The sequence below is a fragment of the Leopardus geoffroyi genome, chromosome B2 (assembly GCF_018350155.1).
Source record: "Leopardus geoffroyi isolate Oge1 chromosome B2, O.geoffroyi_Oge1_pat1.0, whole genome shotgun sequence".
NCBI classification, from domain to species: domain Eukaryota; kingdom Metazoa; phylum Chordata; class Mammalia; order Carnivora; family Felidae; genus Leopardus; species Leopardus geoffroyi.
In genome coordinates this window covers 41,415,889-41,438,462 of record NC_059332.1, presented here as the reverse complement: position 1 = coordinate 41,438,462, position 22,574 = coordinate 41,415,889, and the positions used below count along the sequence as shown (strand labels likewise).

The following is a 22,574-nucleotide window of genomic DNA, read 5'->3' as shown; positions in this document are numbered from 1 at the left end:
GCAGGGTGCCTGGATGGCTCAGTCATTAAGCATCTGACTTTGGCTCAGGTCATGATCTCTCGATTCGTGAGTTCGAATCCCACATCAGGTGAGCTCAAGCCCTGCTTTGGGTGAGCCCCGCTTTGGGTGAGCCCTGCTTCTCTCTCTCTCTCTCTCTCTCTGTCTCTCTTTCCCCCTGGGATTCTGTGTCCGCTCCTTGCTCACTTGTGCCCCCCCGCCTCAAAAAAAATGGGCAGAGCATCTAAATAGACATTTTTCCAAAAAAGACATGCACTAGCCAATAGGTACATGAAAATGTACCATACTACCCGAAGCCATCTGTAGATTGAAAACAATCCCTATCAAGAATCCAATGACATTTTTTACAGAAGTAGAAAAAACAATCTTAAAAGTTATACAGAACCAGAAAAGACCCTGAATAACTAAGGTAGTCCTGAGAAAGAAGAATAAAGTGGGAGGCATCACACCTTCTGATTTCAAGCTACGTTACAAAGCTACAAAATCAAAAGAGTAAGGTACCAGCATAAAGACAGACACATAACCAATGGAACAGAACTGAGAGCCCAGAAATAAGCCCATGCATATATGGCCAACTAATATTTGACAAGGGAGCCAAGAATAGTCAGTGAAGAAAAGACAGTCTCTTCCATACATGTGGCCAACAGACACATGAAAAGATACTTCACATCACTAATCATCAGGGAAATGCAAATCAAAACCACAGTGAGGCATCCCCTTATACCTCAGAATGGCTAGTATCAAAAAGATAAGAAATAACAAGTGTTGGCAAGGATGTGGAGAAAAGGGAACACTCATGCATTGTTGGTGGGAGTGTAAGTGGGTGCAGTCACGGTGGAAAACAGTAGGGAGGTTCCTCAAAAAACTAAAAACAGGGGCACCTGGATGGCTCAGTCGGTAGAATATGTGACTCTGGATCTCAGGGTTGTGAGTTCAAGCCCCATGTGGGTGTAGACATTACTTAAAAATAAAATCTTTAGGGGCACCTGGGTGGCAGTTGGTTAAGCCTCCGACTTCATCTCAGGTCATGGTCTCATGGTTCACGAGTTCAAGCCCCACATCGGGCTCTGCGCTGACAGTGTAGAACCTACTTGGGATTCTCTGTCTCTCCCTCTCTGTCTGTCTGTCTCTCTTTCAAAATATATAAATAAACTTTAAAAATTTTAGGGGTGCCTGGGTGGCTCAGTCGGTTAGGCATTCGACTCTTGATTTGGCTCAGGTCATGATCTCATGATCAGGAGGTTTGAGCCCCATGTTGTGCTGTGTGGAGCCTGCTTGGGATTCTCTCTCTCTCTCTGCCCCTCTCCTGCTCCTGTTTGCACACTCTCTCTCTCAAAATAAATAAACTTTTAAATTAAAATCATTAAAAAGAATGAAATCTTGCCTTTTGCAACAATGTGGATGGAGCTAGAGTATTACGCTAAGCGAAATAAGTCAGTCAGAGAAAGACAAATACCATCTGATTTCCCTCATATGCATAATTTAAGTAACAAAACAAAGGAACATAGGTGGGGTGACAAAGAGAGGAAAATCGAGAAACAGACTCTTAACTGTAGGGAACAAACTGATGGTTACCAGGGGGGAAGGAGGTGGAGGGATGTGTGAAATAGAAGATGAGGATTAAGGAGGGCACTTGTGATGAGCACCGGGTGTTGTATGCAAGTGTTGAATCACTAAATTTTACACCTGAAACTAATATTACATTGTATGTTAACTGACTGGAATTAAATAAAAACTTGGGGAAAAAATCATAAAAAAAAAAAAAAATAGAAGTACCACATGATCCAGTAACTCCATTTCTGGGTATTTATCTGAAGAAACTGAAAAATGAAAACACGATTTTATTTATTTATTTAATGTTTATTTTTGAGAGGGAAAGACAGAGCGTGAGCAGGGGAGGGGCAAAGAGAGAGGGAGACACGGAATCCGAAGTGGGCTCCAGGCTCTGAGCTGTTAGCACAGAGCCTGACGCAGGGCTTGAACTCATGAACCGTGAGCTCATGACCTGAGCCTAAGTCAGACATTTAACTGAACCACACAAGCACCCCTGCAAACACTACTTTAAAAAGATATGTGCACCCCTTAGTTCACTGAAGCATTATTTACAATAGCCATTATATGGAAGCGACCTAAATGCTCATCGATACATGAATGGTTAAGAAGATGTGGTATTATGTAGATGGTGGAATATTACTCAGCCATAAAAAAGAGTAAGATCTTGCCATTTGTGACAACATGGATGGACACAGAGGACATCACGCTAAGTGGAATATGTCAGACAGAGAGAGACACTATGATTTCACTTACATGTGGAATCTAAAACAAACAAAAAGCAATAACAACAAAAGAGACACAGACTCCTAAATATAGAGAACGAACATGGTGTCCGGGGGGGAGGTGGTGGGAGAATGGACAAAATGGGTGACAGGAAGTGGGAGATACAGGCTTCTTGTTATGGAATAAGTCATGGGGAACATAGTCAATGGTACTGTAATAGTGTTGTATGGTGTCAGATGGGAGCTACACTTGTGGTGAATATATGTCTAGACTTGTCAAGCTACTATGTGGTACACCTGAAACATTGTGTGTCTATCCTTCAATTAAAAAAAAATTGTTTTTGGACAAGACAATCTCTCCAATAAACGGTGCTGGGAAAACTGATTCACATGTGAAAGAATGAAATGAGGGGCTCCTGGGTGGCTCAGTCGGTTAAGTATCTGACTCTTGATTTCAGCTTAGGTCACGATCTCACGGTTCATGGGTTTGAGCCCTACTTCAGGCTCTGTGCGGACAGCTGGGAACCTGCTTGGGATTCTCTGTCTCCCTCTCTCTGTCTGCCCCTCCCCCGTGTGTGTGCATGTTCTCTCTCTCTTTCTCTCTCAAAAATAAATAAATAAACTTTAAAAAAAGAATGAAACTAAACACCTATTTTATACCACTCACAAAAAATTAACTCGAATTGGATTAAAGACTTAAATGTAAGACCTGAAACCATATTACTCCTAGAAGAAAACATAGGCAAAAAGCTATTTTGCATGGGTATTGGCACTGGGCTTTTCTTAATATGACACCTAAAGTATAAGCAACAACAAAAATAAATAGACAAGTGGGACTACATCAAACTAAAAAGCTTCTGCATGGCAAGAAAACAAAAACAAAAACAAAAACAAAACCCACTCCCCCCCCCCAAAAAAAAGTCAGAAAAATGAAAAGACAACATACAGAATGGGACAAAATATTTACAAACAATATATCTGATAAAGGGTTAATATCCAAAATATATAAAGAATTCACAAAACTCAATAGCACAAAAAAATGATCTAATTAAAAATGGCCAAAGGGCCTGAATAGATACTTTTCAAAAGAAGGCATACAAATGGCCAACAGGAACATAAAAATGTGCTTAACATCACTAATCATTAGGGAAATGCAAATCAAAACCACAACGATAGGGGTGCCTGGCTGGCTCAGTTGGTGAAGCATGCAATTCTTGATATCAGGGTTATAAGTTGGGTGTAGAAATTACTTAAAAATACACATTGGGTGTAGAGATTACTTAAAAATAAAATCTTTGTGATGCCTGGCTGGCTCAGTCGGTAGAACGTACAACTCTTGATCTCAGGGTCGTAGGTTCAAGCCCCATGTTGGGTGTACAGATTACTTTTTTAAAAAATCCAAACACAATGATACGTCACCTTATGCTTGTTAGAATGGCTATGATCAATCTTGAACCAACAACAAAAACAAATTCATAGATACAGAGAACAAATTGGTGGTTACCAGAGTCAGGGGAGGTGGAACATTGAGTAAAGTGGAAGAAAGTGATCAAAAGATATAAACTTCCAGTTATAAGACAAATAAGTCCTGGGTAAGTAAGGTACAGCATGGTGACTACAGTTAATAATACTGCATTGTAGGGGCGCCTGGGTGGCGCAGTCAGTTAAGCGTCGGACTTCAGCCAGGTCACGATCTCGCGGTCCGTGAGTTCGAGCCCCGCGTCGGGCTCTGGGCTGATGGCTCGGAGCCTGGAGCCTGCTTCCGATTCTGTGTCTCCCTCTCTCTCTGCCCCTCCCCCGTTCATGCTCTGTCTCTCTCTGTCTCAAAAATGAATAAAACATTAAAAAAATAATAATAATAATACTGCATTGTATATTTGAGGGTTGCTAAGAGAGTACATCATAAAAGTTCTCATCACAAGAAAAAGCATTTATAACTGTGTGTGGTAATGAACGTTAACTAACCCTATTGCGGTGAACATTTCACAGTGTATATATATATCAGGTCACTATGTTGTGCATCTAAAACTAATGCAGTGACAAAAAATTTTTTTAATCACAGAAAAGAAAGCATGACATACAACAAAAGGAGCAAGGAAAAGCATGGTAAATATAAAGCACAAAAGAGGATAAGAGGAAAAAATCCAAATATTAATCACAATAAATATAAATGGAAGAAATTCATTGATTAATAGAGCACCGGTTTCTTAAAAATGCAAATATAAACTGCTTAATAGAGACACATTGGATTAAAAAAAGGTTAAAACTGAAGATGTAAAAATATGCAAGTCCAAAGGATTTATCAGGAAAAAAGTGGGTCACATCATGAGGACAAAAAGTATACCACCAAGAACATATAAAAAGTCTAAACTTGTACTCACCTAATAATAGTTTCAGAAAACAGAGTAAAAATAGGTAAAATTACATGGAAAAAAATTTAAATCGACTGTCAAAGGGATATTTTAACAAAATTACCTCAGTAATTGATAAATCAAATGGGCCAAAAAAAAAAAAAAAGTAAAGCTATAGAATATTTGAAAAATAAAAATATAGGGGCACCTGGGTGGCTCAGTAAGTTAAGCGTCCAACTTTGGCTCAGGTCATGATCTTGTGGCTCATCAGTTTGAGCCCACATCAGGCTCTGTGCTGACGGCTCAGAGCCTGGAGCCTGCTTCAGATTCTGTGTCTTCCTGTTTCTCTGCTCCTATCCCACTGGCACTCTATCTCTCTCAGTCTCTGTCTCTCTTTCTCTCAAAAATAAATAAACAATTAAAAAAAGAAAAATAATGAAAAATAAAAATGTAACCAACAAGTTTGATCTAGTGTACATGTGTATAGACGATTATATGCAGGTAATATATTATCTATTATCCATTATCTATCTATTTTAGATATATTATCTGTTATATATGTAAATATCTATTGTACCTAGATTTTATATACATACATATCTATTCTATACGTAACAGATAATATTTATAATAGATATTATAATATATATAATACATAGATCTGAAATAGATATAAAAAAATTTTAAGATTTGAAAAACCTGAGTAGTGGATACTAGGATATTTGATATACCATTCTCCAAACTTGACTCTTACTTGAAATATTTTGTAATAAAATTTTAAATTAATAATTATTCACAAAAAAAAAATCTAAAATTGAGGACTAAGGCTGAACTCCCTGTTTTGGCCTCTACGGATGCCTAACACAGAAGAGTGGAGTATGAGTCTAGGTATTCCCTCCTTGCACAAAATTCCCATCATAAGTGATGCCACTAGCAAGAAAACATCCTAGCAATTGAGATGGTGAGGAAGACTCCAGGGGGCACCTGGTTGGCTCAGTCAGTAGAGCATGCAAATCTTTTTTTTTTTAATTATTTTTTATTTTTTTTATTTTATTTATTATTTTTTTAATTTTTTTTTTCAACGTTTATTTATTTTTGGGACAGAGAGAGACAGAGCATGAACGGGGGAGGGGCAGAGAGAGAGGGAGACACAGAATCGGAAACAGGCTCCAGGCTCTGAGCCATCAGCCCAGAGCCCGACGCGGGGCTCGAACTCACGGACCGCGAGATCGTGACCTGGCTGAAGTCGGACGCTTAACCGACTGCGCCACCCAGGCGCCCCTTAATTATTTTTTAATGTTTATTTAATTTTGAGAGAGACAGACTGCAAGCAGGGGAGGGGCAGAGAGAGAGGGAGACAGAATCTAAAGCAGGCTCCAGGCTCTGAGCTGTCAGCACAGAGCCTGACACAGGGTAGAGCACGCAAATCTTAATCTCAGGGTCTTGAGTTCAAGCCCCATGTTGGGTGGAGACTTTGCATTAAAAAAAAAAAAAAAAAAAAAAAAAAGAGAGGGATGCCTGGGTGGTTCAGTCAATTAAGCGTTTGACTCTTGGTTTCGTTTCAGGTCATGACCTCATGGTTCGTGAGTTCAAGCTCCGCTAAAAGCGGATAGTATATATATATAGTAATATATATATATACTATATATAGAGAGAGATCCTCAACCCTGCTTTCTCTACAACATATCTGAGAAAGGAACATCACATTCGAAAAACACACAAATGATGGGGTGGGCGCCTGGATGGCTCAGTCGGTTAAGCGACCGACTTTGGCTCAGGTCATGATCTCACGGTTTGTGAGTTTGAGCCCCGCGTTGGGCTCTGTGCTGGGAGCCTAGGAGCCTCGGAGCCTGGAGCCTGCTTCAGATTCTGTGTCTCCCTCTCTCTATGCCCCTCCCCCCAACATGATCTGTCTCTCTCTGTCTCAGAAATAAACATTAAAAAAAAAAATGAGCACAAAATGAACAATGGGAGGGTAAATCTGGTCCCTGCTATTCCTTCTTGGTGGGAAGCAGGTGTTTGTTTGATCTGGGTGTTAACCAGCAGAAGTGGGAGGATACATTGGAAAGTACATTCCATGTGCTTGATCTCTGCTTTCCTGGAACTGTTCAACCCTTTGCACATTGCTACTTGGCATTAAGCTGACCTCTATTCTTTTTTTTCGTTATTTAAAAAGAAATTTTTTTTAACGTTTATTTATTTTTGAGGGACAGATCATGAGCAGGAGAAGGGCAGAGAGAGAGAGAAAGAATCCGAAGCAGTCTCCAGGCTCTGAGCTGTCAGCACAGAGCCTGATGTGGGGCTCAGACTCATGAACTGTGAGATCCTGACCTGAGCCAAAGTCAGACACTTAACTGCCTGAGCCACCCAGAGGCCTCTAGTTGACGTCTATTCTTGAGCCAAGGCTGGCCCTTCCCCAGACCAGAGTCTAAAGTTTCAGACTGTACTCCTTTTTTTGTAGTTCCTTGAGTGCCCACCTAGTGTCTCACACAAAACAAATACCTCAAAAAAAAAAAAAAATGTACCTTCAAAGCTGTAGATTAAAAGAGACTTTAAAAACATATACTGGGGCGCCTGGGTGGCGCAGTCGGTTAAGCGTCCGACTTCAGCCAGGTCACGATCTCGCGGTCCGTGAGTTCGAGCCCCGCGTCAGGCTCTGGGCTGATGGCTCAGAGCCTGGAGCCTGTTTCCGATTCTGTGTCTCCCTCTCTCTCTGCCCCTCCCCCGTTCATGCTCTGTCTCTCTCTGTCCCAAAAATAAATAAAAAAACGTGGGAAAAAAATTTAAAAACATATAAAAAATGAGTCCATTTAAACCATAGGACTAGGGATGCACATTTGGGTGATAAAACCATAAAGAAGCATAAGAAAGTTTACTTACGCCCTTTTTTGGTCCTTACTATAAAAAGTAAGGGCAGTGGCTACTTTTGGAGGGAATAAAGAGGCTGTCACTGGGATAGGACACATGGAAACTTCTGGGAGGCTAAAGATCTATTTCTTGATGTGAATGGTGGTTATGAGAGTGTTTGTTTTATAATAATTAATTTGCTTTAAGGTAGTTTGCTGCAGGTGGATTTTATCTTATAATAAAAAATTTTTATTGGTATGTCCCAGGAATGAATGAATGAATGAATGAATGAAGGGATGAATCAGGGCATTGAGCATCCTTGGCTGCTAACATCAAAAGAGGGACATCCAGACATTATGTGCCCCACGATGGGAGTAAACCTGTGAAATAGTCTTGCCCAAAATTATGAATCTGATCAAGCTTCCACATCCAACTCCAATTTATAGGACAGAGGAACACTTTAAATGACACCACAGGGATATAATCAGTAAAGTCCAGACTGTAGGAAACTGCAGGACAAATGAGGGGGCTGGGAGGCGATGATATGGAGGGGCAACATATTGGTTAAAATTGTCTTAAAAGACATATCAACCAATCACAACATGTGGATTTTATGTGGCTTCTGCTTTTAAACAAACTGCACACAAACATTTATAACATTTTTAAGACAACTGGAGATTTGAACAGTGGTAGAATATTTGATGACTTTAAAAAATCTTGTCAAATATTTTAGCTGGGATAATGATATTTTGGTTATATGTTTTTAAAAAAGAGTATCTTTTAGAAGCACATATTAATATATTTACAACCAAAATAATGTAATCTTGAATTTGCAGCAAAACAGTAGAGCAAGGAAATTGGACATGGGCATATATAGATAAAACCAGATTGGCCACAAATCGATAATTGCTGAGTCTCATTATATTATTTCTTATTTCCCATACTTTAGTTTTGCTTTTTATTTATTTATTAAAATTTTTTTTAAATGTTTTCATTTATTTTTGAGATGGAGAGAAAGCTTGAGCTGGGGAGGGGCAGAGAGAGAGGGAGACAGGGTCCCAAGCAGGCTCTGTGCTGACAGCAGTGAGCCTAACGCAGGGCTTGAACCCCGAACCACAAGATCATGAACTGAGCTGAAGTTGCACATTTAACCGACTGAGCCACTCAAGTGCCCCTATTTATTATTTTTTAAGTTTTACTTACTTTTTTTATTTAAAAAAATTTTTTTTAACATTTTTTTTTTTGAGACAGAGAGACAGAGCATGAGTGGGGGAGGGGCAGAGAGAGAGGGAGACACAGAATCCAAAGCAGGCTTCAGGCTCTGAGCGCTCAGCACAGAGCCTAACACAGGGCTCGAACTCATGGACTGCCAGATCATGACCTAAGCCAAAGTCGGACGCTCAACCCACTGAGCCACCTAGGTACCCCTAGTTTTACTTATTTTTTTTAGAAAGAAAGCATGAGTGATGGCAGTAGGGAGGGAGAGAATCTTGAGCAGGCTCCATGCTCAGCATGGAGCCCAATGTGGAGCTCAATCCCATGAACGTGGGATCATGACCTGAACCTAAATCAAGAGTCGGATGCTTAACCAACTGAGCCATCCAGGCGCCTCTAGTTTTGCTTTTAAAAGACAGCTTTAGGGGCGCCTGGGTGGCTTGGTCGGTTAAGCGTCCGACTTCGGCTCAGGTCATGATCTCACGGTCCGTGGGTTCGAGCCCCGCGTTGGGCTCTGTGCTGACAGCTCAGAGCCTGGAGCCTGTTTCGGATTCTGTGTCTCCCTCTCTCTCTGCCTCTCCCCTGTTCATGCTCTGTCTCTCTCTGTCTTAAAAATAAATAAACGTTGGGGCGCCTGGGTGGTGCAGTCGGTTAAGCGTCCGACTTCAGCCAGGTCACGATCTCGCAGTCCGTGAGTTCGAGCCCCGTGTCGGGCTCTGGGCTGATGGCTCAGAGCCTGGAGCCTGTTTCCGATTCTGTGTCTCCCTCTCTCTCTGCCCCTCCCCCGTTCATGCTCTGTCTCTCTCTGTCCCAAAAATAAATAAACGTTGAAAAAAAAATTAAAATAAATAAATAAATAAATAAAAATAATAATAAACGTTAAAAAAATTTTTTTAAAAAGACAGCTTTATGAAGTATAATTTACACATCAATACATTCTATCGATTGTAAGTGTACAATTTAGTAATCCTTTGTGAAAATTATTAAATGAGTCCATGTAAATGACATGTCCAGAAAAACCCTATTTAGAGAGACAGCACGCAGATCATTTAAATGGAATTATGCACTATATACTCTTCCACTCTTCCCTCTACTAGGATATAAGTTTGACATTGTCTGTAATGGAAACAGTTTTGTTGAACTGAACAATGACTTAGATTTGTAGAGTATTTGTGTTTTGTAAAGTGCTCTCACATACTTCAGGGGAATTGCATCATACTCAAAATGCATAAGTAAAGGCAGCATAATGTTTCCTACTTAGAGATGAGGAAACTGAAGCTCAGAGGGCTTAAGGGACGTGCTCAAGGTCACAGAGCTCGCCAGAAACTGAATTAGGACTTGATTCTGGCCTCCTGTCATGTGGTGAGATACTGTCCTCCATCGGGCTGTCTCACTAGAGTGCCCCCCTCCCCCGGCCCCCCATCCACCACTTAGTGCCCCATCCCTCCACTTCAGGCCTCCCTGCACTGAGCTGGAGGGTCTGAGCTGCAAGCCACAGCTGGGTCTGCGTCCTCACCCATCTGACAGTGGATATAGAACCAATTTCAGGGCTTTGTTTTACCATTTGGAGAAACACAAAATATTCCTTCTACTCTTTCGCCTTCAGCCTGAGGTCGAACGGGGAATGGCAGCCACATCACAGGTGTGACCCTAAGCAGAGAGAGGCTGGTTTATTTTCTTTAAGACACAGAGGCAGAGACAGGATGCTCTGTGTGTACGTGTGTACGTGCGTCCCTCTCCTATGGGAAAGTGTGGCAAGAATCAGGAGGGGAAAGGAGATTGCCCATCAAGTTATCTGGCACATGAAGCTTCCTTTTTTTTTAATGTTTATTTTTGAGAGAGAGAGAGCGCGCGCACAGGTGCGCGTGCAAGTGGGGGAGGGGCAGAGAGAGAGGGTGACAGGATCCAAAGCTGGCTCTGAGCTGACAGCAGAGAGCTGGCACATGAAGCTTCTTTCCTAAAGGTGTATGTGAATGTGTATGAGAGAGAGCCTGGGGCCCTAATGCATGGCTCCACATACATGTTTGCCCCACGGTCCAGCTATCTGTGGCCGTGCCCACGGAGGACAGAGATATACTAAAATCTCTTTGCCTTCTCTTTGTGTCTTTGCATTTTTAAAAAAAGTGTTTATTTATTCACTTATCTTGAGACAGAGAGTGCATGTGCATGCATGCAAGTGGGGGAGACACAGAGAGAAAGGGAGAGAGAGCATCCCAAGAGAGAATCTCATCAACCCTGAGATGGTGACCTGAGCCAACATCAAGAGTTGGATGCTTAACGGACTGAGCCACCCAGGCGACCCTGCATTTCTTGTTTCGTTATTTATTTAAGTAATCTCTACACCCAATGTGGGGCTTGAACTCACAACCCCGAGGTCAAGAGTCACACACTCTTCCAACTGAGCCAGCCAGGTACCCTTGCGTCTTTTGCATTTTTAAAAATTTTGTCAGCTCTGTAACCCATACTTAGGTATTTTACAGTTATCATTCAGGAAGAATTCAGAAGGAAGCACGACAGTGCTTTTCTCTAGGGAATGGGATTGGGGTCTCAGGATTCACTTTCCACCAGGTACTCTCTTGTTCCGTTTGATTTTTTGGTCCTATATTTGTGTTATTTTCATAGTAAAATGAGGGGGAGACCATTGTTACCACCAGTGAATAATGGTGTGTTTGCCAGCCTCCCTGGAGCTCCTGCTTCTGTCAGCCTACTATAGGGCGGAGCAGATTACAACGTGCTGCAAATATAACTTCTCATTTGAATCCACTCATGCATTAACAAATATTTGGTAAATCGTTCCTATGTGCCAAGTACAGTTCTAGAACCCAGGGATATAGCAGTAAACAAAACTGTAAAAGTTCCTGCCCTCCTGGGGACTTATATTCTACTGGGCATAGAAAGACGTACAACAAGGGTGCCTGGGTGGCTCCGTCATTAAGCCTCTAACTCGATTTCGGCTCAGATCATGATGACACAGTTCATGAGTTTGAGGAGAAAAAGTAAGGCAGGGAAGGGCGATGGGGAGTTCCGGGAATAGGAGCCTGCCATGTTGAATAGGGTGGTCAGGGAAGGTGACCCGTGAACAGACTTGGAAGAGCTGAGGGAACGCTCCAGGGAACTACCTGGGAGAAAAAGAGTTCCAGGGAACAGCAAATGCAAAGGCTCTGAGGCAAGGGCATGGCCAGCATACTTGAAGAACAGCCAGGAAAGCCAGCGTGGCTGCAGAAAAGTGAGTGGTAGTAGTAGGAGATGGGGTCCGCGAGGTAAGAATCACCAGGGAATGATGCACTTGCGTCTAGCTGAGATGGGGAAGGCCAAGGCCAACAGGACCGGGTGGGGGTGGGAGGCAAGCTGCAGTGACGAAGTCGGGGCGGTGGGTTTCCGCCCCTGGCCGGTGCTGTCCTCAGCGTCTGGAGGCTAATGCTACGCTCCCAGCTCGCCGCCAGTCGCAGGAGGGGCCTCCCCGGACCCAGGGAGGGCCGGCCGAGTCACGTGGCCGCGAGCGGGCGCCCCCTGGCGCGGGAAACGGAGAGACGGCGGCGGCGGCGAGGATGGCGGCGGCGGAGGCCGGAGCGCGGGAATACGGGGAGCCGGGCCAGGGGGGCCGCCAGGCCCTGTACTTCTGCGGGAGCATCCGCGGCGGACGCGAGGACTGGGCGCTGTACGAACGGATCGTGTCTCGGCTGCGGCGCTTCGGGGCGGTGCTCACGGAGCACGTGGCGGCCAAGGAGCTGAGCGCGCGCGGTGAGGCGAGCGGCGGGGCGCGCGCGGCCGGGCCCGGGGCGCGGGCGGCGGGGGAGCGGGCCGGTCCCGCCCCGCTACCGAGATTGCACTCCGCTCGGCGGCGGTCATCGGACCACCGGCCGGCCGCGCGTCCCTACGGCCCGGAGCCCTCCCTCCTGCCCAGCGGGCAAGGGGAGCCGAGGTTCGGACCGCGTGGGTCCCGTGAACTTGCGGGTGGGAGCTCAGTCTCCGCATTCATTTGTTATCTTGACCTCGATTCTTTCCTGGAGAACTTCACCTCTTTCCAGGGACTGAGCAGGGAGGAGCAGAATGGGAGTGAATGGGGCTGCTTCAGTTCCCAGCTTCCCGCTGGCATCTGCTCCCCTACCTAAGATCAAGCTTATCCCCCTTTGCGGTCAAGATATCCGCCCTGTCTTGGGCCCGAAGGACCCCAATTCTTGCCACCACCTTCTCTCACGTACTCTCATCAGGCTACTTCCTGGCTGCTGGGTCTTTCAAAAATATTGCTTTGATCAGATTTGGTCTGGAATCTCGGCGAGTTTTCTACTTTGAAAATCGCGCCAAAACTCTCGTAACTTCTGCTCAGAAAACCTTTTTTTTCCCCTCGCCCGACCGAGGAGCGGGTCCAGGATTTGTAATATCTAATGCAATTCTGGGAGCCCTCTTTAAAAAGGTGAAATCACAAAATTGCTAGGGCGTTGGGAAGGGCTTGTGCAAGTGCAGGACCCAGAAGCCTAAGGTTCGTTTGGTTTCACCGCTAGTCCCGTCCACGCCCACCTACTGGTTCCGGAACTTCAGTGTGCTCAAAGGAAGTCTGAGGGAACTTGTTTAAAATGCAGATTCACATAGCACAGTCTGGGTTGAAGGCTTAGAATTCATTTTTAACGGACTCTCCAGTGATTCTGCTCTGATTCCGGAGGTAACGTTTAATCAAGCTGGAAATGAGATACTGATCCCAGTCAGAGCCTCTCCTACCTTCCTTTCCACCATCTCCTACTGGTCATGCGCTGTATTACAGCACTGGTGCTCAAAGTTTGGTGCGGTTCACACTCCTCTGAAGAGCTCCTGAAGCAGCCTGACCTCATATCGAACTCTCGGCTGATTCTGGCACCCACCAAACCTCGAGAGCCACTCAGGCTCCCTAGTTGTTCATCCTTCTTTGCACAGGCGGTCTCTTGCTACTGCTTATTTCCATCCCGCACTGGAGGAGGATATTCCTCCTTTCCATCTCTGATCCCTGTCACACACTGAGGTATAGTCCTTCCCTTAATCTCATCTGTGTCACTCATCTGGCCCTAATCACACATCCCTCCTAGCATGGGATTGAATCTTTCTTGTGGTTATTTCATTTCCTCACTCCTTTTCATGGAACCTTGGTTTTAGGTGGGTGCCTGGTCACCTAGCATGCAGCAGGGTGAATGTGGGGGTGGCAAGGGCATAGGAGAGGTACTGAGTGCTGAGGACCAGGCAGGGGCTTGGCCTTGACCAGCTTTTCCTCATCCACAGGGGAAGAGGCTGCTGGAGGTGACAGTTTCATCCATGAGCGGGACCTGGCCTGGCTGCAGCAGGCAGATGGTGAGCAGTTCCCCCCACCCCCGCACCTCCTATCCACAAACTCCTCTGGGATGTTAGATCCCGTCCACACCTAGAAGGGACTCCCCAGAGTTCTCTTCTCACCACACCCAGACTCTTGTCATTTCTCCCTCACAAGCCCCGGGTATTGAGCCTTAGTCTCTTTTCTTCCCAGTGGTGGTGGCAGAAGTGACCCAACCGTCGTTGGGGGTAGGCTATGAGTTGGGCCGGGCCATGGCCCTCAATAAGCGAATTCTGTGCCTGTTCCGTCCACAATCTGGCCGAGGTGAGCACTTCAAGCCCTGGATGGCCTCTTCTCCACCCCAGCTTTCTGTGGACCCAGCCCTCAGCTCCTTCCCTGAGGGGGCTCTGGGTACAGTGCCTACCCCCAGAATGGGACAGGGAGGGGAGCGGGGGGGGGGGGGTGTGGATGGGAGCCACCATTACTTTCCTCCACCCTTCTCAGTGCTTTCAGCCATGATCCGGGGAGCGGCAGACGGCTCGAAGTTCCAGGTGTTAGATTATGAAGAGGGACAGGTGGAGGCCATGCTGGATCGATACTTTGAGGCTGACCCTCCTCTAGCAGGCAGCTGTCACCCCTGACCCAACTGCTTGACTTAACCCTGCTCTGTTACGTTCTAATCCCAGACTCTGCCCTAGTGCCCTTCCTGCCTCCTAGCCCCAGTTCCAAATTAAAAGGTATGTTTAAAATTCTAACTTTATGTCTATGAGTGGTGGCGTGGGATCAGTCCTCAGTAATATCCTTTTTCTGCTGCATTTCACTTCAAGATGTAGAGAACATTAAACATTCTGTAGATCCGCAAGAGAGGGTACTATCTAATGCCGTCAAGCTCCTGCCAGGAACACTGAAGAGTATGGGAAGGTTGGGCCGGGGTGGGGGGTGGCTGTTTGTCTGTCTCTGATGCTAGGCTGGGTCTGGGGCAAGTGGGCAGGCCTACGCCTGGCCCTGAACCACGTAGACTTTCATTTCCCTTTGTCAATTTAGGTCCAGTGGGTCTGCTTTGGACCTTCTCTGAGAACACAAGAGTCTGGAGGTAAAAAAAAAAAAAAAAAAAAAAGTGAACAGTGAGGAGGGGGGTGTGTGGAGGGAGTAGGGAGTTGACACTAGCCTTTGGGGATGCACCTGTGTCAGCCTGCTTCCAGAGAAGTATGTGAAAAAGTTTATTCGGTAAACAGAAGGTACTGCAGACACTGGGAATTGCTTCCCCCAACAATGGCAGGAAGGGGTGACTTCACCCCTTTGGCCCCCGTGACTCTGAGGTGGCTCCAGGTGTTCCTGCGTCCTGGCCCTCAGTCATAGGCCTCATCATCATCCTCCTCGTCACCGAAGAAGAAAGCGTCTCGGTCCAGGTTCTCAGACTCGTCATAGGAGAAGCTATCATTGTCCAGCTCCTCATCAAACTCATCCTGCTGCCACTCGGGCACATCATCCTCATCATCTTCCTCCTCCTCCTCCTCCTCTTCATCCACCTCCAGCCCCGAGGAGCTCTGCGGCCTAGCAAGGGAGAGAGCCACACTCAGCCCCAGAAGAAGCCTGGCATCCCCCACTCCCCCGCCATGGCTCTGCCCACCCTACTCACTGACTGCCGGGCACATTGGATCCTTTCGCCTCTCGGGCCTCTAATGATGGGCTCTGCAGACCCACCAGGAAGTCCTGGCAAGGAGACAGGGAGATGTGGGAAGTGGGAGAGTAGAGGACATTGGGCCTCTGCCCATCATTCCTTCAATGAACATTCTCTGAGGGCCTACTCCCTCTGCTCTAGGTGCCAGGCTCCCGGCAAGAATGCTCCCACCTCCTCGTCCCTCCCTCATCCCAGGACTCCACAAACCGATGCCTTTGTGAAACGTAACTCGGGCAGTCTCCAGGGACACAGGTTGCGATGGTGAGGCACACCACCCCCGTGCTTCAGGAGCTGGCAGTGTATGTTCACGTCTTGTCTGCCCAAGTTACTTACTCGTCTGTAAGCTCCCTGAGGGCAGGACTCATAGTTTAGATGCAACATCAGTGTATTAGAGCTGGGAAGAACCTCAGAGATCCCTTACTCGGTGGATCCCAGTCCCCCGGCACCCACTCCTGGGATACTGAGTCTACATCTGAGAGGTATGAAAAAGTTCCCCAAGTGATTTTGATAAGCATCTGGGCAAATACCCTTGATCGGGGCTAACTCTCTTGCAGCACTCACCAGGTGGTTAAGTGGCAGGGTCCAACCACATCCAACAGGCTGGCCTAGGAGCTGGGGCGCAAGCCCATGTCTCCAAACATGTTTCACCCTCCCTGCCTTTGCTTTTGGATGCCCCTAGGGCAGGGGCTGTGCTGGGCCCAGGGGGCCCGGGGTCAGGCCACATACCTGGGTAGAATGCTGCAGGATAGCCAGCAGCCTCTCCTGGATCCTCCGGAGCAGCTCCAGGCCCGTGCTGAGGCAGTCTGCCCGCAGGAGGCGCAGGGACGAGGCCAGGTCTCTGCACCGCAGCAGCGTCTCCTCTGCAGAGAGGGCAGGGCACAGGAGCTCCCTCCCTTCTTCCATTCCTTCCTTCAACAAACACCTACTGAACATCTACCAACTTCTATCAACACCTACCAGGCATAGCCCTAGATACCTATTCTGGGGGCGGGGGCGGGGGGCGGGCTACATCGTAGCAGAGGGGGACAGATGGTGATCAAACCGGTCAGGTGAAGCCCTTAGGCACCTGACGGCATGTACCACACACCTTCATACCTGACTTTAAAAGGCCGATATATCTGCATCTGTAAGGCTGTGAAGAAGTAGGTGGAGGAAGAGGACAGAGCACAGTGGGGAGCTGGGAGGGGGGTGCTGTTTCACCCACTGTCTGCGGGGATGGACTGCTCAGAGCGGGGAGGTGGGCAGGAGGTGGGAGTGAGCAGGCAGGGGGCCAGGCCTCACCTAGGAGGATCTGCAGGGCGTTGGTGTGCAGCTCCAGGTTCTCGGTCTGCTGCTCCACCATATCCATGTGCTCTGTGTCCTGGTTGTAGAAGCTGTACACGCAGGCATAGGCCAGCACCTGTGGGAGCCCGAGTCAGCCCTTTCCCTGCTCAGGCCAGGGGGCCTCCCTGCTTCCTCATTCCCTCCATCCAGGCAGGTTAGAGGAAAGCGGCCCAGCCCACCAGAACCCCTTGGCACATCCCCCGCACCCGCTCCCCGGCCCGCACCACCACCACCTTGCGAGCCTGCTCCAGGCCCCGGCAGGCGTCACTGAGGAAAGTGAAGGATTTGGGTGGGGGCACCTCGTGGATGGCAGACACGCGGTTCCGCAAGCTCACGGCGAACTCCTGTGCAGGCGAAGGCGGATCAGCGCTGCTGCGTGCAGCCCTCCCCCACCCGGTCAGAACAGCACCCACCCAATTTGGATCTTTGGCCCCTGCCTGGCCATCCACCCCAGCCCTCTGACCTTCTCACCGACACCAGTTTCCTCCCTGCTCACCCGGGCCTGGTGATGGAAAGTACACCTCTCGTTATAGTCCTGAAACCGCTTCTCCTGGCGAGCTGCTTTGCTTACCTGGTAAGGGCAGGTTGAGAGGGCTCTAGGGTGCTTTGCTGGGCAGGATGGGGTTAACACACTAGGTACCCTGCGTGGAGGCCTTCTGACACCTCACCCAGACCTCATCATTTAATCCTAACTCTGTGAAGCAGGTCACATTATTATCCCCTGGTACAGGTGAGGCTGAGGTGTGGGCAAATGCCCTGGCAGTGGTGCCAGGCTCTGATGCACGGCACCTGCTCTGCTCTGGCCTGGTGCCTCCTGAGAATATAGACCTCCCAGGACAGAACTTCCAGCACCTGTAGGCCCAGGCGGCTTCTGTCTTCCCACTGAGCCTCTGTCCCAACAGCTGTTCAGCTGCTCAGGACACCCAGGGCCCAGCAGCAGCATCCCATCCTGACTGCCCTTGGGCCTCCTCCTGGCCCCGGCCCTTACCATGGCAGAGCAGTTGTAGTAGTCTTTGTGACTGGGCTTCCACGACTTGAGGCAGCGCCAGCAAAATCCATGGTTGCATTTGGCACACGTCATGCTATGGAGGAAGCTGGCTGGTCAGAGGGCTCCTGGCCGGGGCCACACCGGGAACACCAAGGGCTTGGGTGCCCCACGGAACATGCCCCTGGCCCCTCCATGCCCTTACAGTCTCCTTAACCTCATCAATGCCTACTGAGCACACCCTTGCTTCTGAGCCCCTTACAGTGCAAACTTCAAAGCGGGGGTGGGGTGCCTGGGTGGCTCAGTCAGTTGGGTTTCTGACTTGGGCTCAGGTCATGATCTCTCATTTTGTGCGTTCCAACCCCTCAGCATCAGGCTCTCTGCTGTCAGTGCAGAGCCCGCTTTGGATCCTCTGTTCCCCTCTCTCTGCCCTCCCCTGCTTGTGCACACACCTCTCTCTCAAAAACTAATAAACATTTCAAGAAATTAAAAATTAAAAAAATAAAGGCGGGGGAAGGAGCATTAAGATGCAGGAGTCACTGGGGGCGCCCGGGTGGCTCCGTCAGTTAAGCGTCCAACTCTTAATTTCGGCCCAGGTCATGATCTCACGGTTCACGCATCTGGCTCTGCACTGACAGCGTGGAGCCGTCTTGGGATTCTCTCTCTCTCCCTCTCTTTGCCCCTTCCCTGTCCACGCTCTCGCTCTCTCAAAATAAATTAAAAAAAAAAAAAAGATGCAGGAATCACTGGAGGCCGCCTCCTTTGTTCAGCTCTGTTCAGCCCCACAGCCCCTCCGTACCACCAGGCCTCCCACCCTCTCCCGTGCTCTCTGACCCCACCAGTGACCAAAGTACCCCCTCTTACTGCAGACACCCCTCATTCTTCTCAATGGGAGCCTGGCAGCTGGGACAGCGCTTGGAGATGAGCTTGGCCAGGTGCTTGCTCTGAGCCTCCACGCTCATGCCATCATAGTAGCCGCCATCATCGACCCACTGGGACATGTGGCCACAGCTGGCAGGGTAGTGCGCCTAGGGCAAAAGGGGAGAACATGGCTGAGCTCTAACCAAGGGTGGCACTGCGAGTGTGTGAGGGAGGGAGGTCACAAGTGGAGGACTACAGGAGGAGGAACAGAGCTCAGCCAGGTGACAGCGTGTGAGGACAAGACATGGTGTGTGTGTGGGGGGGGGGGTGGCAGAGCGGAGTGCTGGCAGAGGAGAGGTACAGGCCTTGCTCAGGGGCAGGGCTGGGCAGGCACCCACCTCGGGGAAGCTACAGTTGAAGCAGGAGGCCCAGCCACATTTAGAGCAGGTGGTCCCGCAGCCCAAGCCCTGGCGGCACAGGATGCGGTCACAGCCCTGGGGGTTGGTGCACCACGTCAGGTTGGAGCAGCTCTCCACGTAGCCACGCAGGAGGGCCTTCTCGTACTATGGGGGCATAGGTGCCACCAGGTGAGGGCATGGCTCTCCAGGATGCCACACCTCCAGACCCCCTCTCCCCCCAACCGCCGGCACCCGGAATGTGGGCCCACCCCCTGGGGCCTGCCCCTCTGGCTGTACACCGAATCCTCCTGCAGAGGAGGGACTACCTTGGAGATGACGTCTGGGGAGGAGACAATGGCCCGAATGAAGGCTCCAGTGGGCTGTGCAGGGCAGTCGGCAATGGGGCAGGTGCAATTCAGCACAAGGTTCTGCTCAATCCGAGTTGTCAGATACTCATTCCAGCAAGACTGGAGGGGAAAGGAGGGGCTGCTTAGGGACAGTAGGGGAGCAGCACAGGAGGACATCTTGGACTGGTAATTAACCTAGCACCCCCCTCCTGACTATGGAAGGCCAGAGACAAGCCTGCTTCTGGAGCAACCTCAAAACTGACCCTAATCTTTCTGGCTTCTATGGGTTTTCCTGGGATTGGCCCAAATCACAGTTGCCTTTGAGGATGTGTGAGCCAGGGTAGTGGCCTCATTTTAATTATTGTTGAGATGCACATGGAGGGAATGGGTAAGAGAATCAGGACAAAGGAGATGATTCAAGTTCTAAGAAAGATCTGGAGAGAGCAAGAAGGCCAGAGAGGAAGGAGGCCTGGGGCAGTAGGGTGCCTTTTCCCTGTGGGGTAGCTGGCCTTGGACACTGCAAACACCGCTGTGGCCTCTCCTCCCAGCTCCATCTGCTCACCTAGCTCCTTGGTGCTCCCATCTTCCCAGACTCAGCCTCTTCTCCACAAAAAAGCCTCGCCCACTGAACCCCCCACCCATCCTGGTCACGGGTGTCGGAACCCTCACATCTGTTGGATTCTCTTCTAGCTCCCATGTCACTGCACCACCCTAAACCAGGCCTTTATCCCCTGACCCCTAAACTGCTTGTCCCCATAACGGTCTTCCTACCCAGATCCCTCCAAGAAAGGTACTAAACAAAACAAAACCCTTTTTATGGTGAAATAATGCCAGATAAGTTGGGAAATTGAATGCAGAATTCCTGCATTTTTGAGAGAAAACAGGAAAATACTCCAAATTCAGACTTCATGCTTGCAGGCATACGGGCACAACAGGGCCCCTTACAGCCACAGAGGACAAAGGCTGGCAGCTGGGTTTGGAGCCCATCCCACTCCCCTAAGGAGCCCCTCTGCTGTTGGCTTGCTCTCGCTTCTGCCGCTTCTGCTGTTCCCCCCTGCCCAGCCCACCAGGAATGCAGTCTCCGTCCAGCCTGTACTCCCCTCCCACACCTGCCAACCCTGCCTGTCACTCAAGGCTCACACGGGGAACACCCCCCCACACACACACACAGCCCCCATCGACAGCTCCAAACCCAGGACTTCCCTTCTCTGAGTTCCCTTACATTTCATTGTGCTGCTCAGCTGTGACTTAAACATAGGCTCCTCCTTGGCTGGGACATCTCCAATTAGCCTGTTTTTCTCATTTTCCCTGTCGTTCCATCTCTACAGGGGGATCTGTACAGCTCAGCACTCTGGACCTGCTTCTCTCTCTCTGCAGGATGCCAGCTAGGCCTCTCCACTTAATTCCAAATTCTGCTGTCCAGTCCCACACAGGTATCCAACAAGAAGCTCAAACTTCACATGGTCAGAACAGACTTAATTTTCCCTCAAAAACCTGCCCTCCATACCCAGCCCCAGCCCCAACAGCTTGCTAAATTCAGTAGAAGATGACATATCTCATCCACCCAGATGCTCTGGTCAGAAACCCAGGAAGTACCCTTGATTCCTTTGTCCTAAGCCCCCCATCAGCTCCACCAAGCCCTGCCAGCTCTGCCTCCTGATGTACCCCAATCTGTCCCCTTCTCTCTTCACTGCGAATGCTGGGAAAACACCCACCGCTTCCTGCCTCTTTATACAACAGTCTCCCAACAGGTGCCCCTGTTTCCACACAAGATCTGCCCAAGCCTTTCTTCCACACATGGTGATCTTTTAGAAAATGAAAATCAGATCCAATTACTCCCCTGCTTAACTCCATCGTGGCTTTCCATAAAGTCAAGCCCACTTATGCCAATCCCAACCCCACTGGGTCCATCTCCCTCCCAAATCTCTCCCTCCACTGTCCCACCACATCACTGTGCTTTAGCCACCAGTCTCAGCTTCTTTGCAATTGCTGTCCCCTCTGTCTGCCACGCTCTTCCACCAAATAGTCACCTCTTCAAGGACAGCCTTCCCTGGCCTCCCCAATCTAAAGTCCCTGACAGGGACTCTCCCCCGACTCCTCACCTCAGTCACTTCCTATGACATGACCCTGTTGTATTTCCTTCCCTTCACTTGTCATAAAAGCATGAGGGAGGGCCCTGGAGCAAGACTGCCAAAGTCCAAATCCTGACCTTGGGCAGGTGACTTCTCCTCCAGGCGCCTCCATCTGTCACCAGCAAAATGGGGATGTAAAAATACCGACCTCACACAACTTTCATGGGAATTAAGCAAGATAATGCATATATAACAGCAGAACGGCCCAGAATGCATCCCCATAAATATTAGCTGCTGATATTATTAGCCCTTGGGTCATTTCTGGCTTGGATTTTCCCACCCCCTCATATAGCACCCGTGCTGTGCACACAGTGAGTTCATGACAAACATTAGTTGAATGAAAAAGGGAAAGTGGGAAGGAAATAATTAAGAACCAGGAAAAGGGGGGCACAGGAAACCGTGTGAGAAGAGTAACTTGAAGCAGAGCAAAAAAGGAAGGAGGAAAAGTACACGTACACACACATGCCAATGCACGCGTCCCAGATCACCCACCACTGGGGAGACGCTGTTGGGAGAGGCAGCTAGATTCAGGGCAACAAGCGCGCTCATCCTGTTAAGTTGATGTGTTTGGGCTTGGCATCAGTTCTAAGAGCTGTGAGGCAGGGAACATGGGACACTCAGCACTCTGGTCCCCTGCACCTCGGCCCCTCTCCCCCGCCACTGAAGACAACTCACTCCCCCATCTACAGCCTCCTCTGCTCAGCTGTACAGTAGCGAGATCTGGCTTCCCATAATTCCCTTGACTTCTGTGCTATTCTCATGTTCTGAGATAAAGGGACTTGAATGATAATTAGGAAACATAAACCTATAGTCATCATCAATGTAATAACACTTCTCATTTATGAAGTGCCTTGATGTATATTTT

General features: G+C 48.5%; 2 protein-coding genes across 17 annotated transcripts in view; one reads left to right on the top strand and one right to left on the bottom strand.

Moving 5' to 3' along the window:
* Window positions 1-12,216: 12,216 nt before the first annotated feature.
* Window positions 12,217-14,737, top strand: DNPH1 (2'-deoxynucleoside 5'-phosphate N-hydrolase 1). The gene is made up of 4 exons (XM_045498302.1): window positions 12,217-12,448; window positions 13,955-14,023; window positions 14,196-14,306; window positions 14,487-14,737. Exons 1-4 carry the CDS (start codon window positions 12,256-12,258, stop codon window positions 14,621-14,623), a joined length of 510 nt encoding a protein of 169 aa, XP_045354258.1. The 5' UTR covers window positions 12,217-12,255; the 3' UTR covers window positions 14,624-14,737.
* Window positions 14,738-15,178: 441 nt separating this feature from the next.
* CUL9 (cullin 9) overlaps window positions 15,179-22,574 on the bottom strand; it is a 36,760-nt gene continuing 29,364 nt past the window's right edge. For 2 of the 16 annotated variants that reach the window (XM_045498289.1, XM_045498290.1), the window contains exons 32-42: window positions 19,557-19,697; window positions 19,231-19,395; window positions 18,836-18,999; window positions 17,975-18,068; window positions 17,483-17,557; window positions 17,220-17,330; window positions 16,945-17,062; window positions 16,390-16,523; window positions 15,871-16,011; window positions 15,622-15,695; window positions 15,179-15,536 (exon numbers count right to left, since the gene is read on the bottom strand). In XM_045498289.1, the coding sequence (XP_045354245.1) occupies window positions 15,332-15,536; window positions 15,622-15,695; window positions 15,871-16,011; window positions 16,390-16,523; window positions 16,945-17,062; window positions 17,220-17,330; window positions 17,483-17,557; window positions 17,975-18,068; window positions 18,836-18,999; window positions 19,231-19,395; window positions 19,557-19,697 (1,422 nt within the window). In that variant the 3' untranslated portion in view covers window positions 15,179-15,331. Of the gene's footprint in view, window positions 15,537-15,621; window positions 15,696-15,870; window positions 16,573-16,944; window positions 17,063-17,219; window positions 17,331-17,482; window positions 17,558-17,974; window positions 18,069-18,835; window positions 19,000-19,230; window positions 19,396-19,556; window positions 19,698-22,165; window positions 22,302-22,574 lie in introns of those variants that run through there. The other 14 variants (XM_045498298.1, XM_045498299.1, XM_045498293.1 and 11 more) reach the window with 11 other exon arrangements.

Excerpts from the sequence above, each read along its gene's own strand:
- DNPH1 (XM_045498302.1), top strand. The coding sequence starts at position 12,256 with ATGGCGGCGGCGGAGGCCGGAGCGCGGGAATACGGGGAGCCGGGCCAG. Across the intron at positions 12,449-13,954 it reads CAAGGAGCTGAGCGCGCGCG|GGGAAGAGGCTGCTGGAGGT; the intron begins GTGAGGCGAGCG and ends CCTCATCCACAG. Across the intron at positions 14,024-14,195 it reads CTGGCTGCAGCAGGCAGATG|TGGTGGTGGCAGAAGTGACC; the intron begins GTGAGCAGTTCC and ends TTTTCTTCCCAG.